General features: G+C 43.5%; 1 protein-coding gene across 1 annotated transcript in view; it reads right to left on the bottom strand.

Moving 5' to 3' along the window:
* Piezo (piezo type mechanosensitive ion channel component) overlaps window positions 1-23,325 on the bottom strand; it is a 1,050,432-nt gene that overhangs the window by 328,755 nt on the left and 698,352 nt on the right. The window contains exons 33-34 of the mRNA XM_080275143.1: window positions 17,079-17,289; window positions 6,176-6,333 (exon numbers count right to left, since the gene is read on the bottom strand). Of these exons, the coding sequence (XP_080131269.1) occupies window positions 6,176-6,333; window positions 17,079-17,289 (369 nt within the window). The remainder of the gene's footprint in view (window positions 1-6,175; window positions 6,334-17,078; window positions 17,290-23,325) is intronic.

Raw genomic sequence — 23,325 nt, 5'->3', positions numbered from 1 at the left:
GTCGGCCTGGGTCACCTAATGGCGGCTCTCCATGCTGCACGATCTATTGCAGCCTCCCGGTTCAGTCCCTTAACCCTGAGGTCACACTTAATGACCTCGTCCCATGTCTTTCTCGGTCTACCCCTCATAACCCCACCCCCAATATTAACACTTCTCACCTTCCTCGCCCAATTATCATCCCCCATCCTCTCCACATGCTCAAACCATCTCAATCTACCTCTTCTCATCACAGCACCAATGCACTCCAGTCCCATTCTACCTCTCAACTCTCTCATTGTAAACCCAGCCCCCTCCAGACCTTGCATGCAGGGACGCACTACACATCCACCTAATCATTGTCATTTCTGCACGTCTGAGCCTGCGAATATCCTCCTCCTTAACTTCCCAGGGCTCACTACCATACAGCATTACACTCCTAACACATGCTGCATACAAAGACCCCTTAGTACATAGGGAGAGTCCTCTCAATGTCAGAAGAGGCAACAGCTCCCTGAACTTCTTCCAACCACTTCTCACCCTAGCCACATAGCTAGCTCCAGCCCCACCTCCAGCACACAACATGTCTCCCAAGTAACAAAACTGTTCCACACACTCAAGAGATTCACCAGCAAGTTCAATCCTTTCATGCCTGACAATCTCCACCTGCTCTCCCCGACATGCTGCACACAAAAAATCAGCATTATCTCACGGTCTACCTCTGATACCACTACATCTCTTGTGCACCCATTCATCATAAACACTGCACAAGATGGAATTACTTCCCACACCCTTGTGGCAAACTGCACATGGCCGCTCTCCCTCGTCTTTGACAGTACCACCACCAACCCTAGATATCATCATCTTTGTTCTATCTGCATTTACCCTTAAGCCCTTGTGCCCCATACCATCTCTCCACTTCCTAAACTTTTCCTTCGCCTCCCTTTCGTTCTGTGCAATCAACACCAAATCATCAGCATAGGCTACAACATCTCCCACGGGAGTCCATTTCTGAAGTCAAGTGAGAGGGCTTCAAGTATCATGATAAACAACATGGGACTCAAAACTGACTCCTGATGCACACCAACGTTCTAGGAAAACTCATCACTCAAATCTCCATTCACTCTTACCTGGGTGCGAGCACCCACATACATAGCCATAACCACCCTAACCAGCCACTCCTCCAAGCCATGCTTTCTCATTGACCACTTCACCACCTCTCTTGTGTCAAAGGCCTTTTCCAAATCAACAAAAACAAATTACAGATTCCTTCTCCTACCAATATATTTTTCCTGAAGCTGTCGAACAATGAATATGGCATCAGTGGTCCCCCTACCTGGCATAAACCCAAACTGCATCTCATCAATATTCACTCTTTCTCTAATAATATCTTCTAAAACTCTCTCCACTACCTTCATCATCTGATCTAAAAGCTTTATACCTCTATAATTTCCTCTTTCCAGGGCATCACCCTTCCCTTTATACACATTTACAATTACACTCTTCAGCCAATAATCTGGGACAACACACTCATAAATTATCATATTTATCAGGTCAGTGACTAACCTCACCCCTATATCTCCTGAGGCCTTCAATATTTCGGCAGTCAACCCAGACACACCTGCTGCCTTCCCCACCTTCATCCTGCCTATTGCCTCACTCACAGTAGCAGCATCAATCAAAGGCCAAGGGCCAAACACTGGATCTGCTGGCCCCAAACCTTCCCTATCCCAGTCAAACTCCTCATTCAACAACTGGCTATAATGCTCTCTCCATGCAACTTTAATAACCTCACTGTTCACCACTACCCTTCCTTCATCATTCTTGACACTCTGCTCACCTATAATATCCCAATTATCCCTTTTCATCTGATTTGCCACCTTAAATATCATATTTTTCTTTTCCCCATGATTTAGGTTATCAAGTAAAAGTCTCTGTGACTCAGACTTCACCCTGTATACCTCTCTTCTAGCCCTACGCTTGGCAGCCAAGTATTCCTCCTTGCTACCACCCTTCTTCCATTCCTGGAAAAGCCTTCTTTTCTCCTTAACTGCAGCTTCTACACCCTCGTCCCACCATCAAGTTATTGTATGTCTTGGTGGTCCTCTTGTCCAACCACATGTTACATCAGTAACTCTCAAGAGATTGTTCTTGAGACCTCTGTACTGTTCATTAACGCCTCTGTCTACAGCTCCCTGTTCAGTCACCACTCTCCTCATCTCGCTATAGAAGGCATCCCTTACTACTTGGTTTTCCAGCTTCCATATTTTCCTCTTAGGTACATAAGTCCTCTTTTTCATCACTCGTTCTTTAAGCACCATATCACATATCAATAGTTTGTGCTGCTGAACACACTCCTCACTTCCTATAACTTTAACATCCCTTACAAACCTCCTATCAGCCCTCCTAACCAGAAAATAATCTATCTGACTGCTATTTCCCCCAGACTCATACGTAATTAACCTACTCTCTCTTTTCCTAAAATGTGTGTTACACACAATCATGTCTGTTGCCTCTCCAAACTCGAGTATCCTTCCCCTTCCGCATTCTTTATACCATACGCACATCCCCCATGTACTCCTTCATAACCTTGTGCTGCTTCACCTACATGACCATTTAAGTCCCCTCCCAAAACCACTGTCTCATCGTCCCACATACCACCTACTACATCTCAATAACTATCGATCTCTACTTCATCCAATCCTGCCTGTGGAGCATATGCCAATATAATTGCAGTTATCTTTCTACCAAACAGAATTTTCACTACCAATATCCTATCACTTATTCTCATAACATTCATAACATATTCCACCCATTTCTCCGCAACCATCACACCAACACCCTCATATCCGTCCATCCCCCCCTACCAAAACAATTAGAGTAACAGTCCATCCAAACAATCTTTCTGGCTGATCCACCTCTGTACCAGACTTCCTGCAAACATGCAACATCCACCCACCTCCTACTGAATGCCTCAACAATTTCCCCTGCTCTACCCCTCAAACTTCTCACATTCCATGAACCCACCCTCATCCCCCTAGGTGATTTACTGTCCTCAGGCTTGCTTTGAAACTTATTCTCATATTTTGTCATAGTCAGTATTAATAAAGGGGGATAGACATACCACAGGCCCCACTCACTGCACAGTCCCAGGTCCAGGCAATGGATCTGGGACCCCTAGCCCACCAGCTTACCAGTGGCTGTGGTAGTGGCCTCGGGGCACCCTGCCAAGACAGCTGCAGGGACACCCTCCAAGCACGCCTTGGCACTGCAACTGTCCCACCATTATACACCCACTGATAGGGCAGCATCCTGGGGCGCTACTCCCAGGTTCGGGCCCCTCTCTATTGGGCAGAAGTGGCAGCCTGGGAACTGCAATGCCCTGTACCCTCTAGCACAAGCTCAAGCCCCATCTTGCCCTGGACCCATGATCTATGCTGGCGGAACCCCCGTCACGCCTCCCCCCAGAAGTTCGCCACCAGGTAATGGGGGCAAAGTTTTCTGGCTGCATGCCCTTGCTGGCGCCAACCCCTGTAACGTAGTGGGATACGTTGCGTGAAATGTAAAGTGCATGTGGTGTAGTCCGTAAGATAGTTAGAGAAAATGTTTGCGAGAGTATGCTGGTCTACTCTCCATGTTACTGTCACACTGAAAAGGTCAGCAAAGGGGGATGGTTCGATAGCTGGTGAAACAGGAGCTCCAGCTCTCCCTATCACCAGCATTCCCATTCCCCTTGGGAGTACCACCCTGTTCGGCCCACGCTACAGCCTCCTCCTATATGTTTAAAATTTGGCTGGACAAATATTTTGAGACTACAGGATATAAGACATAACTAGCTTGGTGCTGTTCTTGACTTGTAAAACATATGTTTAATAATGAGGAAATTCAAATACAGTGTGTGCTTTCTCTTTTAAAGATCTGTAGAACTGAGATTACACAGTGTATAGTTGTTCCTCTTCTACCTGTCCTATTAAAATTTCCAGGCTTGTTCTTTCTAACAACCACTGTGTTGTTTCTATTCTTTTCCTGCCAGTTTAGCTACATGTATGATAAGTGATGGACAACCTTCCTGTTTTCTATCCTTTAACACACTGGTAGGGTTTTAGTAGAATTAGACTTTTTTCCAACAGATAATGTAGATACATGCCAACAGACCTCCTCCTGTTATCTGTACTTCCAATGATGAAACCAGAGTTACTGGTTTTGATGGTTTCCAAGGAATGAATCACGATGCCTGAAAATGTGACTTTGCCAGGAGTGAAGAATACCAAATAGAGGCTGAATAATGGGAATGCATCAGGTGTTGAAGTATAAGCAGAGATGACAATAAGTGGAAGAGACAGTAATATGAAGTGTTTGTTGAAAATATAGTATACTAATCCACTTGGCTGCGTGTACCTATTCTAGTGGAATGGATGAAGGATGTGAATGTGTCACTGTACAAAAGTAAAGGTAATCCATGTGAGTGTAAAATTTATCAAGGGAAAAACAGCCTGCTTAGTGTTGTAGGAAACATATGGGAATAATTCTATGCTACTTAGGAATTTTCAGTTAAAGTCCCACCCTAAAGACCTGGCCAAGCAAGCAGCACCTTAAGTGGCAATGCAGCTTCATCAGCATGTCAACTTGCCCACAAGCTCTAGCTGGTGCCCTTCTCCTCTCCTCCCCTCTCCACAGCTTTCTTTCACAGGATGGGTTTACAGTCTGAGTGACCAATACTGCAAGCCACTTCCACCTTTAAGAACAGCTGAGAAATATGGAAGGATGGGGATGGACAAAGACTGAAAAACAGAACTGATGTCTATGAGCATCCTAGTATGAATAATAAGCAAGCACACAAATGGAAAGTCTCTAAAACATTTTTGCAGAGTCAAAAATCCCATTTTCAATGATAAAGGATGACCTAGAGTCACTTAAGGAAGTGACTCTGCCACTTACAGTTTATCACTGAAGTAAATCGAGACTGAGGAACATACTTCTTAGCTACCTACAAAGGGATGAGTGAAGCAAAGGGTGGTCCTGATTCTAGAAGCAAGAAAATAGCAAATACTGTATTTCCTTCCTCAAGTTCCATACTGTGCTCTTTCATACATTCATCACCGTCCACTCACTCAATGTAGTGCTGCACTTGGGTGCCTGTCCATTCCTCTCTTCATTCTTTCCTCTTCCTTCTGTCTATGGGTGACTCTACACTAAGTGACAAGCTGTATGGTTTCCTGTGCATCAGGAAACCATTTACTACGCTGGGTGGTAACCATATAACCAAATTATGGCGCCTGGTCGTTCAGTGGGTAATTATGGTGCTCCAAACGGATTCAGCCGGTGCGGGTTTATATCCAAGGGATGGTTGGGATTTACTGCTCATGAAATGCCACTCATGGATGAGTGAGGCTGGTCACTCTCATCTAAAATGTCAAGACCAACTTGCCTGGCCCCAGGTTCCTCATTCCTCATGAAGCAACACTGGATTAGATGATGATGATGATGATGATGATTTACTCAATCCAGTCATGTTCTCATCTTTCCACACTTCTCCCCACCCTGAAACTCAGATACACCTTTTTGACTTCACTAGTTTCAAGGATAGCTGTTATTTAAAAGAAAGTATTTGAAATGAATAACAAACTGTAATAACATGAGAATCTCAACTGAGCTGAGTCTATATTCATGACTGAGTTTCTTTCCTTTGAATAGGGACTGTGTGACTACTTATCAAGCTTGTAGCCACACATGAATCATAGGATTGTACTGTACTTCAGGAGTTTTGGTGATGCACACACATATACCATAGTTAAAAAAAAAATAATAATAATAAAAATAACAAACTATCACAAACTGCTAAAATCATGCATTAAAACTTTTTCCTAGTCTATTTAATATAATGCTGTATTGATTTCTTTTGAGGCACTGTTCGTTGTGCAGTAGTACCTTGAGCCTCTTTTTCTCTTCAGAAAGGCGACAGGCAACATAACAGTAGTCCTTGGACAGACGATTCAGCTGCTGGGTCGCTGATATCATTCAAGATTCCAAAAATGCACACACATATAACATAGTTTAAAAAATGAAAAAAAATAAAAATAAATAAATAAAAATAAACTATCACAAACTGCTAAAATCATCCATTAAAAATTTTTCCTAGTCTATTTAATATAATGCTGTACTGATTTCCTTTAAGGAACTGTGCTTTGTGCAGTAGTACCTTGAGCCTCTTTTTCTCTTGAGAAAGGCAGCAGGCAACATAGCGGTAGTCCTTTGACAGACGGTTCAGCTGCTGGGTCGCTGATATCATTACAGATTCCAAAAATTCCCAAGCAAACTTTCCCCAGTGAATCACCTTCCGCAAGAAGGGGGCCAGGCCTGAGTGGAAAGAGAAGTTAAAAGTGCATTTAGTTTTGGGTTGGCTAAACAGCCAGCAAAGAACATGCAGTCTATACGACAGCACAAAAAATGCTGTATTCCAAGGCTGGCATTCATGTACAAAATTGAGTTTAATACAGTACTGCATTTTGTAAGGCTGAAGCATAAGGTAAGAGAAACTAATGTGGAGATGAAGAAGATGGTATTTATCAGAATTAATGTATGAAGTTGTTGTGCTGCTTGCTGTGACTGAAATGTTTACAAACTTGTTTGGAGTTTTGTTAACGTTTTGAGTCATGGTGTCTGAAAACGATTGTTGATAAAAGAGTTAAACAATGGTCATTCAAGAAGGATGTGACTCACAACATGATGAGCAGATGAGTGTAGAAAGACCTGCATTAGTGAAAAATTTTATGCTTCTTGATATCTGACAGGGTAAAAAAAGTGAAGCACAAAAGTTATTGGTGTACAATGAAGAAAAAAGGGCAGTTATGAAGGCCTCAAAACAGAACAGCAAATGTGAAGAAAACAAGCTGTTAAAGGATGCATGTGGGTTTACAGTACTGATATAGGGGGACAAGACTGGTGTGGCACACATACAGAAATTTCAGAGAAAGCAAAGGGAATAGGAATGCTGACAAATCCACGTGGATTTCAAAGATCAAACAAGGTAATTAATTTATAGCTCCATGAAAGAGATGGAAAATGAAAGTTAACTGATCACAAAGTAAAGAAGAGTGTACTTAACTGCAATGATTACAAAGGGAATGGATTTGACAAAGGAAGCTGTTGTTGTTGCTGCCCCTGGCTCATCTAAAAGTGAACCTAGAACTGGAAGCTAATGCCACCCTTATCCTGTAGTGCATCATCTTTCTCTTGGGGCACAGGGAAGGAGTTGAGGAGCATTTGTAGAACAGGGCAGTGAAGCCACTTAGATGCACCAGTGTCACCACATGAAGGTATCTCTCTCCAACTACTGACAAAGATAGTGGAAAAAGTACACAATCAGCTCTCCTTATTTGTGGTTTCAGTATTTGCAGCTTCGATTATCCAAGAGGTAGAAAACCACCACAAACTACAGGCGTTTTAAGGTGTACAGGGTCTGCCCAAAAAGAAACCAAACTTTTTAAGAAGCACACCAACTAGCTGGCATACTTATATCATGATGGGAGTGCAGTATAGTGATGACTTGGAGATTTAGGCTAACACTTACTGCATCACACTATGTCACTTAGTCATCGAGGTACACACGCATGAATGACCATGTGCACTTTGCAAATTTTCTTCAATCTCTTCTATTGTCTGAAACTGGCAACCTTATGGAGGAAAAATAAAAGGGGAAAGGGGGCACAGGAGCCAAATCCAGAGAGTAGGATAGCTGGGGGATGACAGTTGTCTAGTGCTTTGCCAAAAAGTCCCAGATAAGGAGCAACACATAAACAGGTGCAATGTAATGGTGCAGCATCCAGGTTTTGTTTGTCCATGCCTCAGACCTCTTCCTTCACCCTGCCTCCCTCCAATGCTTCAGAATGTCCAAGTTAAACTCTTTACTGACTGTCTGACCATGTGGAACAAACTCATGATCACTGATGCCCTTCCAGTAAAAAAAAGATGATCAATATCTTCACATCTGAGTGATTCTGACATGCTTTTTTGGTCACGGTGACAGTGTTCCAACCCACTGCACCGCCTGCCTTTTTGTTTCAACATCATAATCGCACACCTACATGTCATCACGTTATGACATTTTTCAAAAAGTTTTCATCAGCATTCAAACGATCAAACAGCTCCTGACTGAGTGTGACACAATTCTCTTTTTGGTTATCTGTAAGCAGACATGGCACAAATTTTGCAGCAACATGATGCAACTTCAGTTTTTTTATGAAAATCGTGTGGTACGAACTTTTACTGATGCCTACTTTTTTGGAATCTTCACAGAAAGTCAGGCAACGATTTTCACAGATCACACTACGCACTTTCTCAACATGATCATAGTCTCTTGATGTGGAAGGCTGTCTGGATTTGGGATCGTCTTTTGTGGATGTTCTTCCTTATATGAACCGCTAGAACCACTCGTGACACTGCACGGTTCAAATAATCCTCCCCATAAGTCTCATGCAACACCTGAAAAGCCCCATAAAAAGTTTTTCCCAATTTGAAACAGAAATTCATGCAAACATGCTGCTCTCCAAGATCCTTCAATGTTCAACTTTCAACAAATCGCCTAATGCACTAAAGACATGTCCACCTAAGTAAGTTCACCTCGATGACTAAGCGATGTAGTGTGATGTGGATGGTGATTGATTAAAGCTCAAAGCTTCCACTATACAGTGCTCCCATTGCAATCATGCTACACTGGCTTGTTGGTTCACTGTTTAAAATTCAGTTTCTTTTTGGACGGACCTCGCATCTTGGGTTATTTAGGAACATGTTTTGTGTCATTTAATTTTGTTTATAATGGCTCCAAGATGCATGCATGCGTTAGCCCTGGTCACCTAATGGTGGCGCTCCATGCTGCTCGATCTCTGGAACCTCCCTATTCAGTCCCTTATTCCTGAGATTACACTCTATGACCTCGTCCCACATCATTTTCAGTTTGCCTTTTGCAACCCTACCCCCAATATTCACACTTCTCACTTTCTGACCCAACTGTCATCCCCATCCTCTCCACATGCCAAAACCATATCAATTTACACCTCCTCATCACAACACTAATACATTCCAGTCCCATCCTTCCTCTCAGCTCTTCCATTGTAAACCAAGTCCCCCCAGGTCTTGCCTTCAAAGGCACACTGCACATCCACCTAATCACTGTCATTCCTGTATGTCTGAGCCTAAAAATATTCTCTTCCTTAACTGCCCAGTTCTCAATACCATACAGCATTACATTCCTAACACATCTATGTATCTACGAGTACCTATTGCCAGATGCCTTAATCCCATTAGCGAACCACAAACAAATCGCCTACATGTCACCCTGTCCCCTGCCAATTTGCTGCCCTCCCCCCAGCTCACACCCCTCTCTCATATACCTCTCCACTCCATCCCTCCATCTCATCCTTGGCCTCCCCCTCCCCCCCCTCCACCTCACCCATATACACTCTCCACATTAGTCTCTCACTCTCCATTTTCTCCACATGGCCAAACATCCACAGCGTATTTCTCCCAACGCTTTCTATCACATCCATCTCCACACCACAACACTCTTTCACTTCCTCCATTGTCAGTCAGTCTCCATGTAACTCCACATTGCTCCTCTCAAATAATTCATTTCCACTGCTCTCACCTTGACTTGTCTGTCCAACAAGGTCCAGCCTTCATTTCCATACATTAGAGTTGGTATGACAATACTATCACGCAACGACTTATTTTTACTTCCATGCTCACTTTCCTACTGCTGTACTTATTACTGCTTTCAAAGAACCAGCAACCATCTTCCCTGTTGTACCCTTTATTCTGTCTTTCTTTCCCTCATGCTTTCCTCATCCTTCTGCCTACAGGTGACTTTACACTCCCTCTTCTGTCTTTCTTTCCTTCGTTCTTTCCTCTTCTGTCTGCCTGTAGGTGACTCTACACTGAGTGACAAGCCAAATGGTTTCCTGTACACCAGGAAACCATTTATGATGCTGGGTGGTAACCATATAACCAAGTTTTAGTGCCCAGTGGTTTAGTGGGTAATTATGGTGCTCCAATTGGATTAAGCCAGTGAAGGTTTATGTCCAAGGGATGGTTGGGATTTATTGCTCACATAATGCCACTGTAAATGTCATATTCATTATTTGCATGCCATTATATATATATATATATATATATATATATATATATATATATATATAAAGCAACGTTGGGTCTGGTTAGTACTTGGATGGGTGACCGCCTGGGAACACCAGATGCTGTTGGCATCCCTACGTGTCAAGTGGGGTTGGTGGAGGATTAGTGCCCCTCCCTGTAAAACAATTAACTCTAAGCCGTTGGCCACCCCGTTTGGGATACATGGCGTCTGGCAACGAATGAATGAAAATATATATATATATATATATATATATATATATATGTTTTTATCCAAAGAAGAAGGAACTAAAGACTAGGAGCCCGCATAACAATTCCTTCCAGGGAAAAAACACAAACAATACAAAAGAGAGGAAAATTCAAGATCCACTCATTTCGAGATGCCTGAACACACTGCGTTTGAAAGACTGGAGGTCATAGGCAGTAGGAAATACAGCAGAGGAAGACAGTTCCAGAGCTGACCAGTTGTATAAATGAAGGATTGGAAGTAATGGTTAGCTCTTGCATTAGAGAGTTGGACAGAAAAGGGATGAGAGTTTGTTGCTAGATGGGTGCTCGTACAGGTGGAGGGATACAAGCAGACAGTTCAGAGGAACACTGACCATTGAAGTAGCGATAGAAAAGAGATAAAGATGCAACAGTGCGGTGAAGAGACAGAGGTTGGAGGGAGCCAGTAAGAGGAGGAGAGTTGATGAGACAAATAGCCTTTGACTCCACCCTATTGAAAAGAGTTGTACATGGGGAACCTCCCAACACATGAGAGTTGTACTCTACACAGGGGTGAATAAAACCTGTGTATAAAGTCAACAATTATGCAGAGGTAAAGTAGGTACAGAGTCGGCTTAGCACACCCAATCTCTTGGAAGCAGATTTTTAAGAGATATAATATGATCTTTCTAAGATAAATACCGAGTGAATGAAACCCCAAGCATGTTCAAGGATGATGCAGGACTGAGGTGGATATTATTAAACATTAGAGGGTACTTCTGTGGAAGAGTTTGTCGTGTTGATAGGTGTAAGAAATGAGTCATTGATGCATTAAAAACAAGATTATTTTTACCCCAGTCAGAGATATGAGCCAAGTCAGACATTTGGTGTGCCATAGGCTCATCCCTTGTCTGTTGACGTAACTACTGCGATGGACACTGCGGGAACCGAATGGAAAGGTGAAGGGTGGAATCATCAGCGTACGAGTGGACAGGGTTTGATGAACAGCTTAGATCATTGATGAATAAAAGGAAGAGAGTTGGTGATAGGACAGAACGCTGAGGAACACCACTGTTGATAGATCTGGGAGAAGAATGATGGGCGTCTACAACAGCGGCTAAAGAACGACCAAAAAAGGAAGCTGTAGATGAAGGCACAGACAGAAAGATAGAAACCGTAAGAGGGCAGTTTGGAAATTAAAGATTTATTCCAGACTCGATCAAAACCCTTTGAGATGTCAAATGAAATGGCAAAGCTTCCGCCAAAGTCCCGAAAGGAGGATGACCAGGAGTCTGAAAGGTAGGTGAGAAGATCGCCAATGGAGTGTCCCTGACGGAACCCATACTGATGATCAGAAAGAAGGTTGTGATAGGAAAGATGCTTTAAAATTTTTCTATTAAGGATTGACTCAAAAACTTCTGAGATACAGGATGTTAAAGCAAATGGATGATAGTCAGAGGGTTGGGAATGATCACTCTTCTTTGGGACTAGCTGAATGAGAGCAAACTTCCAGCAAGAAGGAAAGGTACAAGTTGAAAGACAAAGGCGAAAGAGTTTGCCTAGGCAGGGTGTAAGCACTGAAGCACAGTTCTTGAGGACAGCAGAAGGGACTCCATCAGGTCCATATGCCTTGTTAGTATTAAGGCCAGTGTTGGCAGAAAATGCATCACCTGTAGAAATTTTAATGTCAGCCATGAGGAAGTCAGAGGGGGGGAAGTGATGGAGGAACAGCACAAGAATCATCTAAGGTGGAATTGGAGGAGAAAGTCTGAGCAAAGAGATCTGCTTTATCAGTAGAAGAAATAGCTACAGAGCCATCAGAGTAGAAAAGAGGAGAGAAGGATGATGAGGTAAAGTTGTTAGACAGGTTTTTGGCGAGGTGCTAGAAGGAGCGGAAAGAATTTGAGTTGGAGAGTTGAGAGCATTTAGTACAGATGAAATTATTTTTAGCAGAGCCAAAAACAGACTTGGCAAGATTCCAGGCAGAAACATAAAAAAGTTGTGATTCAGAGGTGGATTGGCTCTAGTACCCTTAATAGGGCCTCTCCTTGTTGCAGACAGCATTAGAACAAGCATGATTAAACAAAGGCTCTCTTGCATTAGTCGAAGGATATGAGAAAGGAATGTATGCTTCCATGCCTAAAAGAATAACCTCCGTAATGCGCAAGGCACACTCAGATGGCTCTCGGCCATGGAAGCAATAATCATTCCAGGGAAAATAAAAAAAAGTACTGTCTGAGGGCCTCCCAATCCGCAGCTCCAAAGTGCCACACTTGAAGTTTCTTTGGAGGGTCCACAGGCCGTACCGGAGCAATAGGACGGGTTAAGGTAATAAAGATGTGATTGGAGGAGCCCAATGGAGAGAAAAGAGTAACAGTGTAAGCAGAAGGATTAGTTGTAAGGAAGAGGTCATGTACAGTATGCTGGAGCTCTCTCCAAGGCAGGCACGGATATGGGTAGGGTGCTGTACAATCTGCTCTACATCATTATGGATAGAAAAAATGTAGTCTTGTTCACCAGGTGGATCAGTGAAAGGAAAGAAGAGCCAAAGGAGGTGGTGAACAATGAAATCTCGTAGTATGGAGATTTCAGAGAATGGAGAAATGAATAGAATGTGTTCCAACGAAGAAGTAAAACAGTCGAAGAATTTTTGATAGTAGAATTAGGGGATAAGTAAACAGCACAGATATATTCAGTCAGAGATTGACAGGACAGCCGAAGTCAGAGTGTAGAGAATTCAGAAGAATCAAGTTCTGGAACACGATAGCAAGATAAGTCGTTGCGTACATATACACAACAGCCACCTTTGGTTTTGATATAAGTATAGAGAAAGTAGGAGGATACAGAAAAGGGTTTGCTGTCAGTTGCCTCAGACAGCTGAGTCTCAGTTAAAAAAAGAAGGTGAGGTTTAGAGGAGGAGTGGTCGTGTTCAACAGAGAGAAAGTTAGAGGAAAGGCTGTGAATCTTGCAGAAATGAAGAAGAAGTGAGTCAGATAGTGGTTCCAGGCAAGTCAAGAAGTCGTCACTGGAAGACGGGCGGATGGTGGGGCATTTATTGTCCCCCCCTTCCCCCCCGGGGACTCTGAGGCATGGTTTAAGTCCGCCATTTTCCTTTTTCAATTTTGAAAGGGAAGTGTAGTGTGTACTGTGCATGTAGATTAGTGCTGACAGTTAGAGAAACTTGTATTGGAAAGCATGCTGACCTACTCTATGTGTTACTGAGACACTGAAAAAGGTCAGCAAAAGGGGATGGTCAGGAACTAGTCCTGAGGGCTAATGAAATGGAAGCTACAGCTCTCCCTGTCATTAACTTTCCATCCACCTTGGAAGTACTGCCCTGCTTGACTGGTGCTACAGTCTAATTCTCGTTATATATTAATAATAAGAACCGTATTTTCATTTGTAGTTTAGTAACATTGTGCAAAAGGTGTCACTTCTTCAATCGTTTGCAATTTGTAAACAAATCCGGATCTATTTTGATATGTCTTATGCGAACGGCCACCGATCATCAACAAACCACGGACTCAGGGGCCAAGCTGAGAGGTGACCAAGGTACAGTATTGTATTTCAATATATCTATAGTATCCTGTTGTGTATGCTTGTAGTACAGTATGTGAATGATGTATCATAATGTTAAGATATAATTGAAGAAGACCTAACATGTCTGATAATTGATATTTATGAAGTTAAATGTTTGAGTTTTTTCTTACACAAAGAAATTATTACTTGTCAATTTTACGGGAATGACTGGGATCAAATGGGACTGAACAGAATATCAAGATGTAACAGAAGGAATAAAATGTCAAGAAAGAATCCTGGTAATTTCCATGTAAAGCCCCTTCTGCCTTGGCCACCTGGGACAGTAAAACTCGGCCCATAGTACAACTTGGCTCGTGGTAAAATTCGACCTGCAAGCTACCAGCACATGAGGGCATGCAGTATGAACAAAGAATGAGGTGCCCACAAGAATTCCTGCAATCAAAAAAAGCAGCAGATAAGTGCAAAAGATTTCCCTGATGAATGTGCCAATCTCTGATGCAATAAAACTCCTGGCTGGCTGACAGTAACTTCTAGAACATCTGTGTACAATTTGCTGACACTGCAGAACTGGTCTGTGCTCACCACTGAAAACTCTTCATTCTCCAAGCTTAATCTACAGCCAAAGAGAACTTTCGACTACAAATAAGTATATATTTGAAGTTAGTCTTGAGTTCAAATTACAGTAAGTACAGTATAATAGTAGTAGCAACAATGAGTTATTCTGAACAAGCTGTAAGTGACCAGACCCACATAACTGAGGCAAATGAGGAAGTGAAGAGTAACAGACAAAGGTCTTTAACAGTGAAAGGACATGAGTACCAAATAACACAGTGTTCAAAGAGGTCAGCATCATCAGGGCAAGCATGGATAAAAGTGGTAAGTGAAATATTGTGGAGAGGGTGGAGAGTGAGAGACTGACGAGGAGAGTGAATATGAATGAGGTGGACGGGGAGAGAGGGAGGGGAAGGCCAAGGATGAGATGGACGGATGGAGTGGAGAGGTATATGAGAGAGGGGGGTGTAAATTGGGAGCAGGGCAGTGAAATGGCGGGGGACAGGGTGACATGGATGCGATTTGTTTGTGCCACCCCATATAAGAGATTAAGGCATCTGGCAATAGATAGATAGATGGATGAATGATGTAAGTTTGGATCAGCTTAAAGATCACATAAATGCAGAACAGTTGCACTTTAATGAAGTAGTAAATGCATTTCAAAAGCTAATGGAAGCAGATCCAAGCTTACAAGTAAAATTGTCACAGGAGTTAATGGAAGAGAAAGATGTGCACACTACTTGTGTAAAGAGGATTGACAGTAAACTGAATGAATTAATGCAAGACACAGAATCAGTAAGTAAAGCCTTTAAATGTTCAAAGTCTGCTAGGTCGCACAGTAGTAAAGCTTCCAAGTGCTCACAGTCTGCTAGGTCACAAAGTAGTAAATCTTCAAGGCATTCCCATTGCACTACTAGATCTTATTCAAGCACAGCAAAAAGAGAACAGTTAAATGCTAAACTAGCTAGGCTGAAAGTTCAACAGCAGTTTCAAGAAGAGGAAATAGAATATCAGAAATTCTTGCAAGAAGGGGAAGTAGAATATCAGAAATTCTTGCAAGAATAGAAAATGGAGTATCAGAAGCTCAAGCAAGAAAAGGAACATGAGTATAAGAGAATACTTCTGAGTAAAGATCTCGCTAATACTCAAGCAGAGCTAAATGCTGTAAATGCAATGGAAGATCATTTAGATTTGCCTGGGAGTGATGATGCACCATATAGTAAAGAACATCTTCAAAAATTCTTTGAATCATAAGGACTAACAGAAGGTGAGAAAGTCAAACCTAGTGTATCAAAACCAAAGGTGACTGTCAAAGATTCATTTGTTTCTGGCACGGGTGAATTAGAAAGAGAAGTGTCCAAACTAAATCAGACTTTCTTGCACGCGAGTCCGAAGCCTAACCCACATGCTGAGTTTTGAACCAGAATCAGAATTAAAACAGCCACAGTCATTAGGTAAGTATGATAAACCAAGTCAGTAAGTGGACAGGAATATATTAAAGGGTGTGGTAGATATTTTGTCATCCAAAAACACAAGTAAATTGTCTCGCCCCGAGCCAGAGATTTTCAAAGGAGATTTATTAGTTTCCATCCTGGATAAAGAATTCTGAAATATTCCTAGAGTCCCGAGTCACTAATCCGGCAGAGAAACTTTTCTACCTAGGAAGGTATACAGATGGGGAAGCCAAAGAAGCTACAGTATTAAAGGACTTCTGTGTATACATCATGAAGAAGCTTTCAGTAAGGCTAAAACTATATTGAAGGATAGATTTGGTAATCAGTTCATAATGGCAAATGCTTACAGAAGAAAACTGAGTGAGTGGTTAAAAATCTCACATAATGATGGTCAAGCACTACAGAAATTATCTGACTTCTTGCAGAACTGTTTGACATTAATGAACTCAACAAATTTCGTTAACCCCTAAAAAGCGGGGCATCGCATTTGCGACGCTCGCCGAAAAGGACATAACGGCGGATCGTCGTGTTTGCGATTCGAGTTAATTTTGAATAAACGGGGGCAAGCAGGTTCAAGCTGGTATTGTCTATCAGTACCGCCACCCTTTAGCTACTATTAGCACACTTGACCTTTGTACCACTGACCTCCGTTGTTGCCAAGTATCTTTTTTTTTACCCATCCACACACCGCTGCCCGGCAACCTTTGCCGTGATATATGGCAGCGCGCGGACTGCTCAGAAATGTCAATCTGCGCTTTCCTATCGCAAGCAGTTTATGCTAATTGGAAACGCTTGCTTCCCCATTGTCACAATAGCTTTTTTTTCGCACGGTTTGCCCCTGTTTAGCGTCAGTTTACCGCAGGCTTTCAAGGTGACATTATGGCGAATTCTAGCTCTTCCGAGTCAGTGCCTTCAAGCCCTCCGAAAAAGGGATTTGTGACCTCTACCCCTTCAAAACCCTTACTAGGGAGTGGAAAGGGCCTGAGTGAGTCTGCTATAGGCCTAGAATTACTGAAAGCCTCTATGGACTACGGTAGTGACGTTGCGGTGTTGTCGAGCCTTGCTGAATCAGACACTTTATCGAGTGCTGAGTCTGAGGTGCAGGAAGAGACAATTGCTGTGCCTAGCACCTCGTCAGGCAAGGCTCCAGTGCAGAAGGGAGTGGCGAATGGCAAGGGGGCCAATAGGAAGCGAAGTGGTGACCCCGGTTCCCAGCCATTGTTCTCCTCAGGCCGGCCATTGTCCCCAACCTCAGGTCACGCCGCCGACATACCGCCTCGCACCCCCAGCCCCATTCCCTCGTCATCTTCGTCTGCTGTGCTTTCTCCTGATTCTTCTGAGTCTCCTTCACCACCTTGGAAGGGAAGTAGGCAGTCTGGTATTTGTAGAGGTTTCCATAGGCACTGTGTTCGTGCTGGCATGAGTAGGAAAGTGTCTCCTAGTGCTAAAATTAGTGGTAAGGTTTATCGCACTAGGCAACTCACCACCCAGCCTACTGCGAGTGACCTTGAACCTTCTCCTACTCTCCCCACCACCACCACAACCGCACAGGCCCGACCTAGCTCACCCACTGCCACACGGCCTGCCTCACCCCCCGCTGCCCCCACCCACTCCCAGCCTAGGCAGGGCACTCTGGATGCCTTCGTGTGGTCTGAGGGCTCTGATTTTGTGCCAGAGGATCTGCCCTTTGATTCCACTGGGTGTGGGATCCAGGCTGACTTCCCTGTCCCCGAGGGTGGTGAATGCTTGGACTACCTGTTGGCCTTCCTGGATGACGAAGTCATGCAGCAGATTTGTACCGAGACGAACAGGTACTAAGGACAATGTGCTGCAATTCGTCAAGGTGAAGGTGCAACGCCATCCACGTCGCGGATGGCAGCATGGGTTCCTGTGACGATCCGGGAACTATTTGTATTCATCGGCTTGATGCTTCTGATGCCACATAACTGGAAGCACAAGCTCGAGGAGTACTGGAGTGCTGACGATCTTTGCCACACACCCATCTTCAACAAGTACATGACTCGGGATCGTTTCAGGCAACTCATGACGTACCTTCACTTTGCCAACAACGATGAGCCTTCCCAGACTGACCCCCTATGGAAAGTGAGGGAAATCCTGAACATGATCAAGGACAAGTTTATGACGTTCCTTCGGCCCTTCAAGAAAGTAGTGATCGACGAGTCCTTGGTTTTGTTCAAGGGCCGTCTTCGGTTCGTGCAGTATATTCCAAGCAAATGCCACCGCTTTGGAATAAAGTTTTTCGTGCTGTGCGACTGCAAGACGGGGTTCATCCTAGACTTCATTATCTACACCGCCAGCAATGTGGACTTGGACAAGACTGACCCCCTTGGATTCTCTGGCTCTGTGGTGAAAGTGCTTCTGGAAAAGTACTTCGGCGGGAATCATGTCCTGCATACGGACAATTACTATACAGCACCCAAACTCGCCAAGTACCTTTCAGAGCAAGGCGTCGGATCCTGAGACACTGTCAGGAGCAATAGGGCACACTACCCTGCCTTCCCCGAGGCTGAAAGATCAAGCGGGGAGACGTGCACCTGAAGAAATCCGACAAGATGCTGGCGATACGGTGGCACGACAAGAGGATTGTCAATATGCTCACCACAGTCCACAAGGGGGAAATGCAAGCCACAGGGAAGGTCGACAGAAGGACTGGCGATCCTGTGATGAAGCCTGATGCTGTAATTGACTACAACGTCAATATGCGGCTGGTGGACAAGTCCGATATGATGATCGGAGAGATTGACTGCCTGAGGAGGAACCGGTGCTGGTACAGGAAGGTGTTCTTGCACTTGCTGGATATGTGCATGCTGAACGCCTTCATCCTGTATAAGATCAAGAACAGGAAGCCAGCTAACTACTCTCTCAAGCGGTTTTCAAAGATTTGTGTCTACAGCTGATTCAGCGTTTTGGGCAGTTACTGCCATCAGGTCCCAGGCGCCACTCACAGACACCTCCAGACCGCCTACAGTGCCAGGACTACCTTCAGCGACACCGCCTGGAGCCACTGCCTAGCACTGCCAAGAGGGGGAAAGCACTGAGGAGGTGCTATGTTTGCAGCCACACAAACCGGCAAGAACAAACTTTTAGACGCACCTCCTTGCAGTGCAAAGAGTGTCGGATTCCCCTGTGCGCTTACCTGTGTTTCTTTGACTACCACAGCCTCAGTAGATATTGAAAATATGGGTGAAAATATGTAAATAATACTGAGAGTGACAGTGATACTAGTGTTTAGTTTTCTTGTATGTACTGACAGTGACAGTCAGTTGAGTGTAAATTAGTGTATGTAGTTGTAAAAGCACTGACAGTGACAGTGATTTCAGTGTAAATTATTGTACATAGTAATAATATAAGTATTGAGAGTGACAGTCACTCCAGTGTAAGAAGTTGAAAGCATATTTTTCTATTCTATGTTATGACAGTGACAGTTTGGTGTGTAGAAAATATTATTTTTATAAGTAATGACAGTCACACTGATGAATTAGGCACTAAACTTTCAGCGAGAGTGAAAGTGAGCGATAGAAATGAAGTGCGAGCGGCCGACAGGAGTGAGAATAAAGTGACTGGCGTAAGGCAGAATAAAATCGCGCCGCGGTGGTCTTTCTCATTCCCATTTCACAATACTGGCAGTGACAGTGATTTTTATGGCCGTAATAGTGACATGCGAGCCTTTGGGAAGTACTATGAAGGAAAATAATGTAGTATACGTGTTTTTAGCTGTGAAAAGGGAAATGTTTGTTCAGTGACGGGAAGACTGCCACAGCGCTACATGTCGGCCGTACGCTCCGTTGATTGTAGCCTTATTTTCAGTGCTTATTGTACAAATACGGATTCCAAACTACCTGTACATTGTAGTATAAAGTGTACTGTGACAGACTGAGGCTGTGGTAGTGGGGAAACCGGGTTGCTGGAGGTGTGAAAGTGAAGATTTTGTTACCCAACTTTGCAAGTCTCCACAAGTCCTTGGGTAGTCCATGAAGGCTCAACACCTGTCTCAGGAGAAAGTTGAATGTAAGTACTATCTGCCATAAAAATTATAATGTTCTAGGGTTAATCTCTGCTTTTGGCAAATATTTTCCTACAGGTACTCAGACCGCGATACAACCCCACCACAGGGGGGGGGATCGGCTGTCGACGGCCGCGCTTTAGGGGTTAATGTTTTAAATGATCCTCAAGAAAAAGCAAAATCCTAAGGAGTTACCCCCACCTTTAATTGACAGATGGAATTCAGCAGTCCACAGTTGGTTCTCCACACATGTAGAATACCCTCCATTTTATGCCTTTTGTCAGTTCATAGCAGATGAGGCAAAGAATGCTTGTCATCCAATCTCATTTTATAGTGCAGTAATGGCAATGAGTCAAAAGCATAACACAGCTGCTTCAAGGGGAAAGAAGGAAGGTAAAGCAGAAACAAACAGATTTGGGGTAAAAAGTCTTGTGGCCAACACAACTGGAGTGAAAGAAACAGAGGCACAAAGGGATCAAAGAGAAAAGGGTGACAAAAAACAAAAGAAACAAAAGGACAAGGATGACAATAATCAAAACATCAAAAGGCCACATTGCATCTACTGCAAAGAACATGAACTGGACACATGTAAAAGGTTCAATGAGCTTAACAATTAGGAAAAGGTAGAATATGTACAGAAGTCATTTATATGCAGGGGTTGTCTAAAGTATGGACATATCATGAAAAACTGCAAAAGAAGAAAATATGTACAGTATGTAAGAGACGTCATCCAACATCTCTTCATGATGCCATACTTGAATGAATCAAAGAGAAGGAAACTGAGAAATCACAACAGTCTAAGACAACAGAGGACAATGCTGTCTCAAATAAAACTAAAATCAACAGGTCGTTCGTAGGAGATACACACAGCATGATTGTTCCAGTGTGGCTGTACCAAAGCAGTGATACATCAAACAGGGTCTTAGTTTATGCTTTATAAATGATCAGTCTGACATCTGCTTTACCAAAGGGATACTCTAGAAAGAGTTAAAGCAACAGGACCACAGATACATCTCCAGTTAGCTACAATGATGGGAGAAGATACTGTGCTTTATACCAAAGTACAAGGGCTTGTGGTAAAGGGCATATATGAACAGAAAGAAATCTTCCTTCACTATACATACTCTAGAGAACATATACCAGCCAGACGAGATCAGATACCAAGACCGGAGACTGCAAAACAACTGGCCACATTTAAAAAGGAATTGCAGACAAACTGATGCCACATGACTCAAACACAGAAATTGGTCTCATCATAGGATTTAGCTGTAGTAAAGCAATGAAGCCAAAGGAAATTATCCCAGGAAACGAAAACAATCCTTTTGCCAGAAGGACAGAGTCAGGATGGGGTACATATGAAAAGTCTGTGGTTAAAGAAGCACAGAAGATGGCATTCTACAGATACACAGAACTATGACCCAAGATGCTGTCATCAATAATGAAAAGAAAGTTAGCTTTCTAGTTGTTCCAACTCAAGTAAAGGAAGTTGTCAACCCACAGCAAATCAAGAAAAAGTTTGAGCTGGACTTTAATGACAGACAGACAGATGACATTCCCATCTCATATGAAGACAAACTTTTCATGGCAAAAATGAAAGAGGGAGTATACAAGACAGAAAAAGAACATTATAAGATGCCACTTCCTCTCAAGAATGAAAATGTCAAGTTTGAAAACAATAAAGTCTTACAGTACTTGACAAAAGTATTGGGCACCCAGTGCCAAAAAAAAAAAAAAAAAAAAAAAAAAAAAAAATGGAAATAAACATGTAAATAATGCATTATCATTACCTTTAATGCCTGGTAGGGTATCCTTTGCACCTCTTCATGGACCTGAGACGTCGTGGAAGTGAAAGAGCCAGGCTCCTCAGGTATTGGGGTGATATATTTGCCCAGGACTCACAAATGGCTGCTTCCAGCTTAGGCAGAGAGCTCACGCCCTTCCCTAGGAGATTGTTTTTATGAGGTACCAGAGGTTCTCTATCAGGTTGAGGTCCGGGCTATTGCCTGGCCAGTCTTTCATGAAGGATACCTCGCAGTCATGAAGCCAGTTGGTGACAGACTATAAGCAGGTGCACCTTACTGCTGAAACACTTGTGCACCTGTGAGCTCAAAGGGCTCAGGTAGACAATCACAAAGCAACTCCAAGTAAATGTCCTGACTCACTTTGCGGTTCCTGGAAAGCACAACAAGCTTCCCCAACCCCTTACCAGAAAAACAACCCCATATCATAAGTGAATCAGGGTGTCTAACTGTGCTCTCCATGTACCAGGGGTCAAGCAACGTGGTCAACAATCATGGCGTCTCTACACACAGCCTCGGAGTCCCTGGGGGGGGGGGGGGGAGACCATAAATGCCCCCACCTTCCGCCCCTCTCCCGGTGATGACTCGAGCTGCCTGGAACCACTCTGACTCACTTCTTCATTTCTGCAACAACAGTGGCCTTTCCTCCAACTTTTGCTCTGTTGAGCACCACCTCTCCTCCTCTACACCTCACCTTCTTTTCCTAACTGAGACTCAGTTGTCTGAGGCAACTGACAACAAGCCCTTTTCTCTATCCTCCTACTTTCTCTATACTCATTTCAAAGCCAAAGGTGGCTGTTGTGTATATATACTCAATGACTTATCTTGCTATCGTGTTCCTGAACTCAATTCTTCTGAATTCTCTACACTCTGGCTTCGGCTTTCCTGTCACTCTCTGACTAAATATATCTGCGCTGTATACTTATCTCCTAATTCTACTGACTATCAAAAATTCTTCGGCTATCTTACTTCTACAATGGAACACATTCTATCCATTTCGCCTTTCTCTGAAATCTCCATTCTAGGAGATTTCAATGTTCACCATGACCTTTGGCTCTCCACTCCTTTCACTGATCCACCTGGTGAACAAGCCTACACCTTTTCTATCCTCAATGACTAGATCAACTTGTACAGCACCTTACCCGTATCCCTGCATGCCTTGGAGAGAGCTCCAACATACTTGACCTCTTCCTTGCAACTAATCCTTCTGCTTACACTGTTAATTTTTTCTCTCTGTTGGGCTCCTCCGATCACAACCTTATCACCTTAACCTGTCCTATCGCTCTGGTACGGCCTGTGGACCCTCCAAAGAAGGGTCGTCTTTGGCACTTTGGAGCTGCGGACTGGGAGGCCCTCAGGCAGTATTTCTTTGATTTTCCCTGGAATGATTATAGCTTCCATGGCCAGGAGCTATCTGAGTGTGCCTTGCGCATTACGGAGGTTATTCTCTCAGGCATGGAAGGATACATTCCTTTCTCATATCCTTTGACTAACGCAAGAAAGCCTTGGTTTAATCACATTTGTTCTAATGCTGTCCACAACAAGGAGAGGGCCTATAAAACGTACTGGAGCCAACCCGCCCCTGAATCACATCTTTTATACATTTCTGCCCGGCATTGTGCTAAGT

This window comes from Coenobita brevimanus, chromosome 60, assembly GCF_032717465.1.
Source record: "Coenobita brevimanus isolate Jiangsu-jjx chromosome 60, ASM3271746v2, whole genome shotgun sequence".
NCBI lineage: Eukaryota > Metazoa > Arthropoda > Malacostraca > Decapoda > Coenobitidae > Coenobita > Coenobita brevimanus.
Note: the sequence above shows the minus strand (reverse complement) of the source record. Positions and strands in the feature narration are given on the sequence as shown.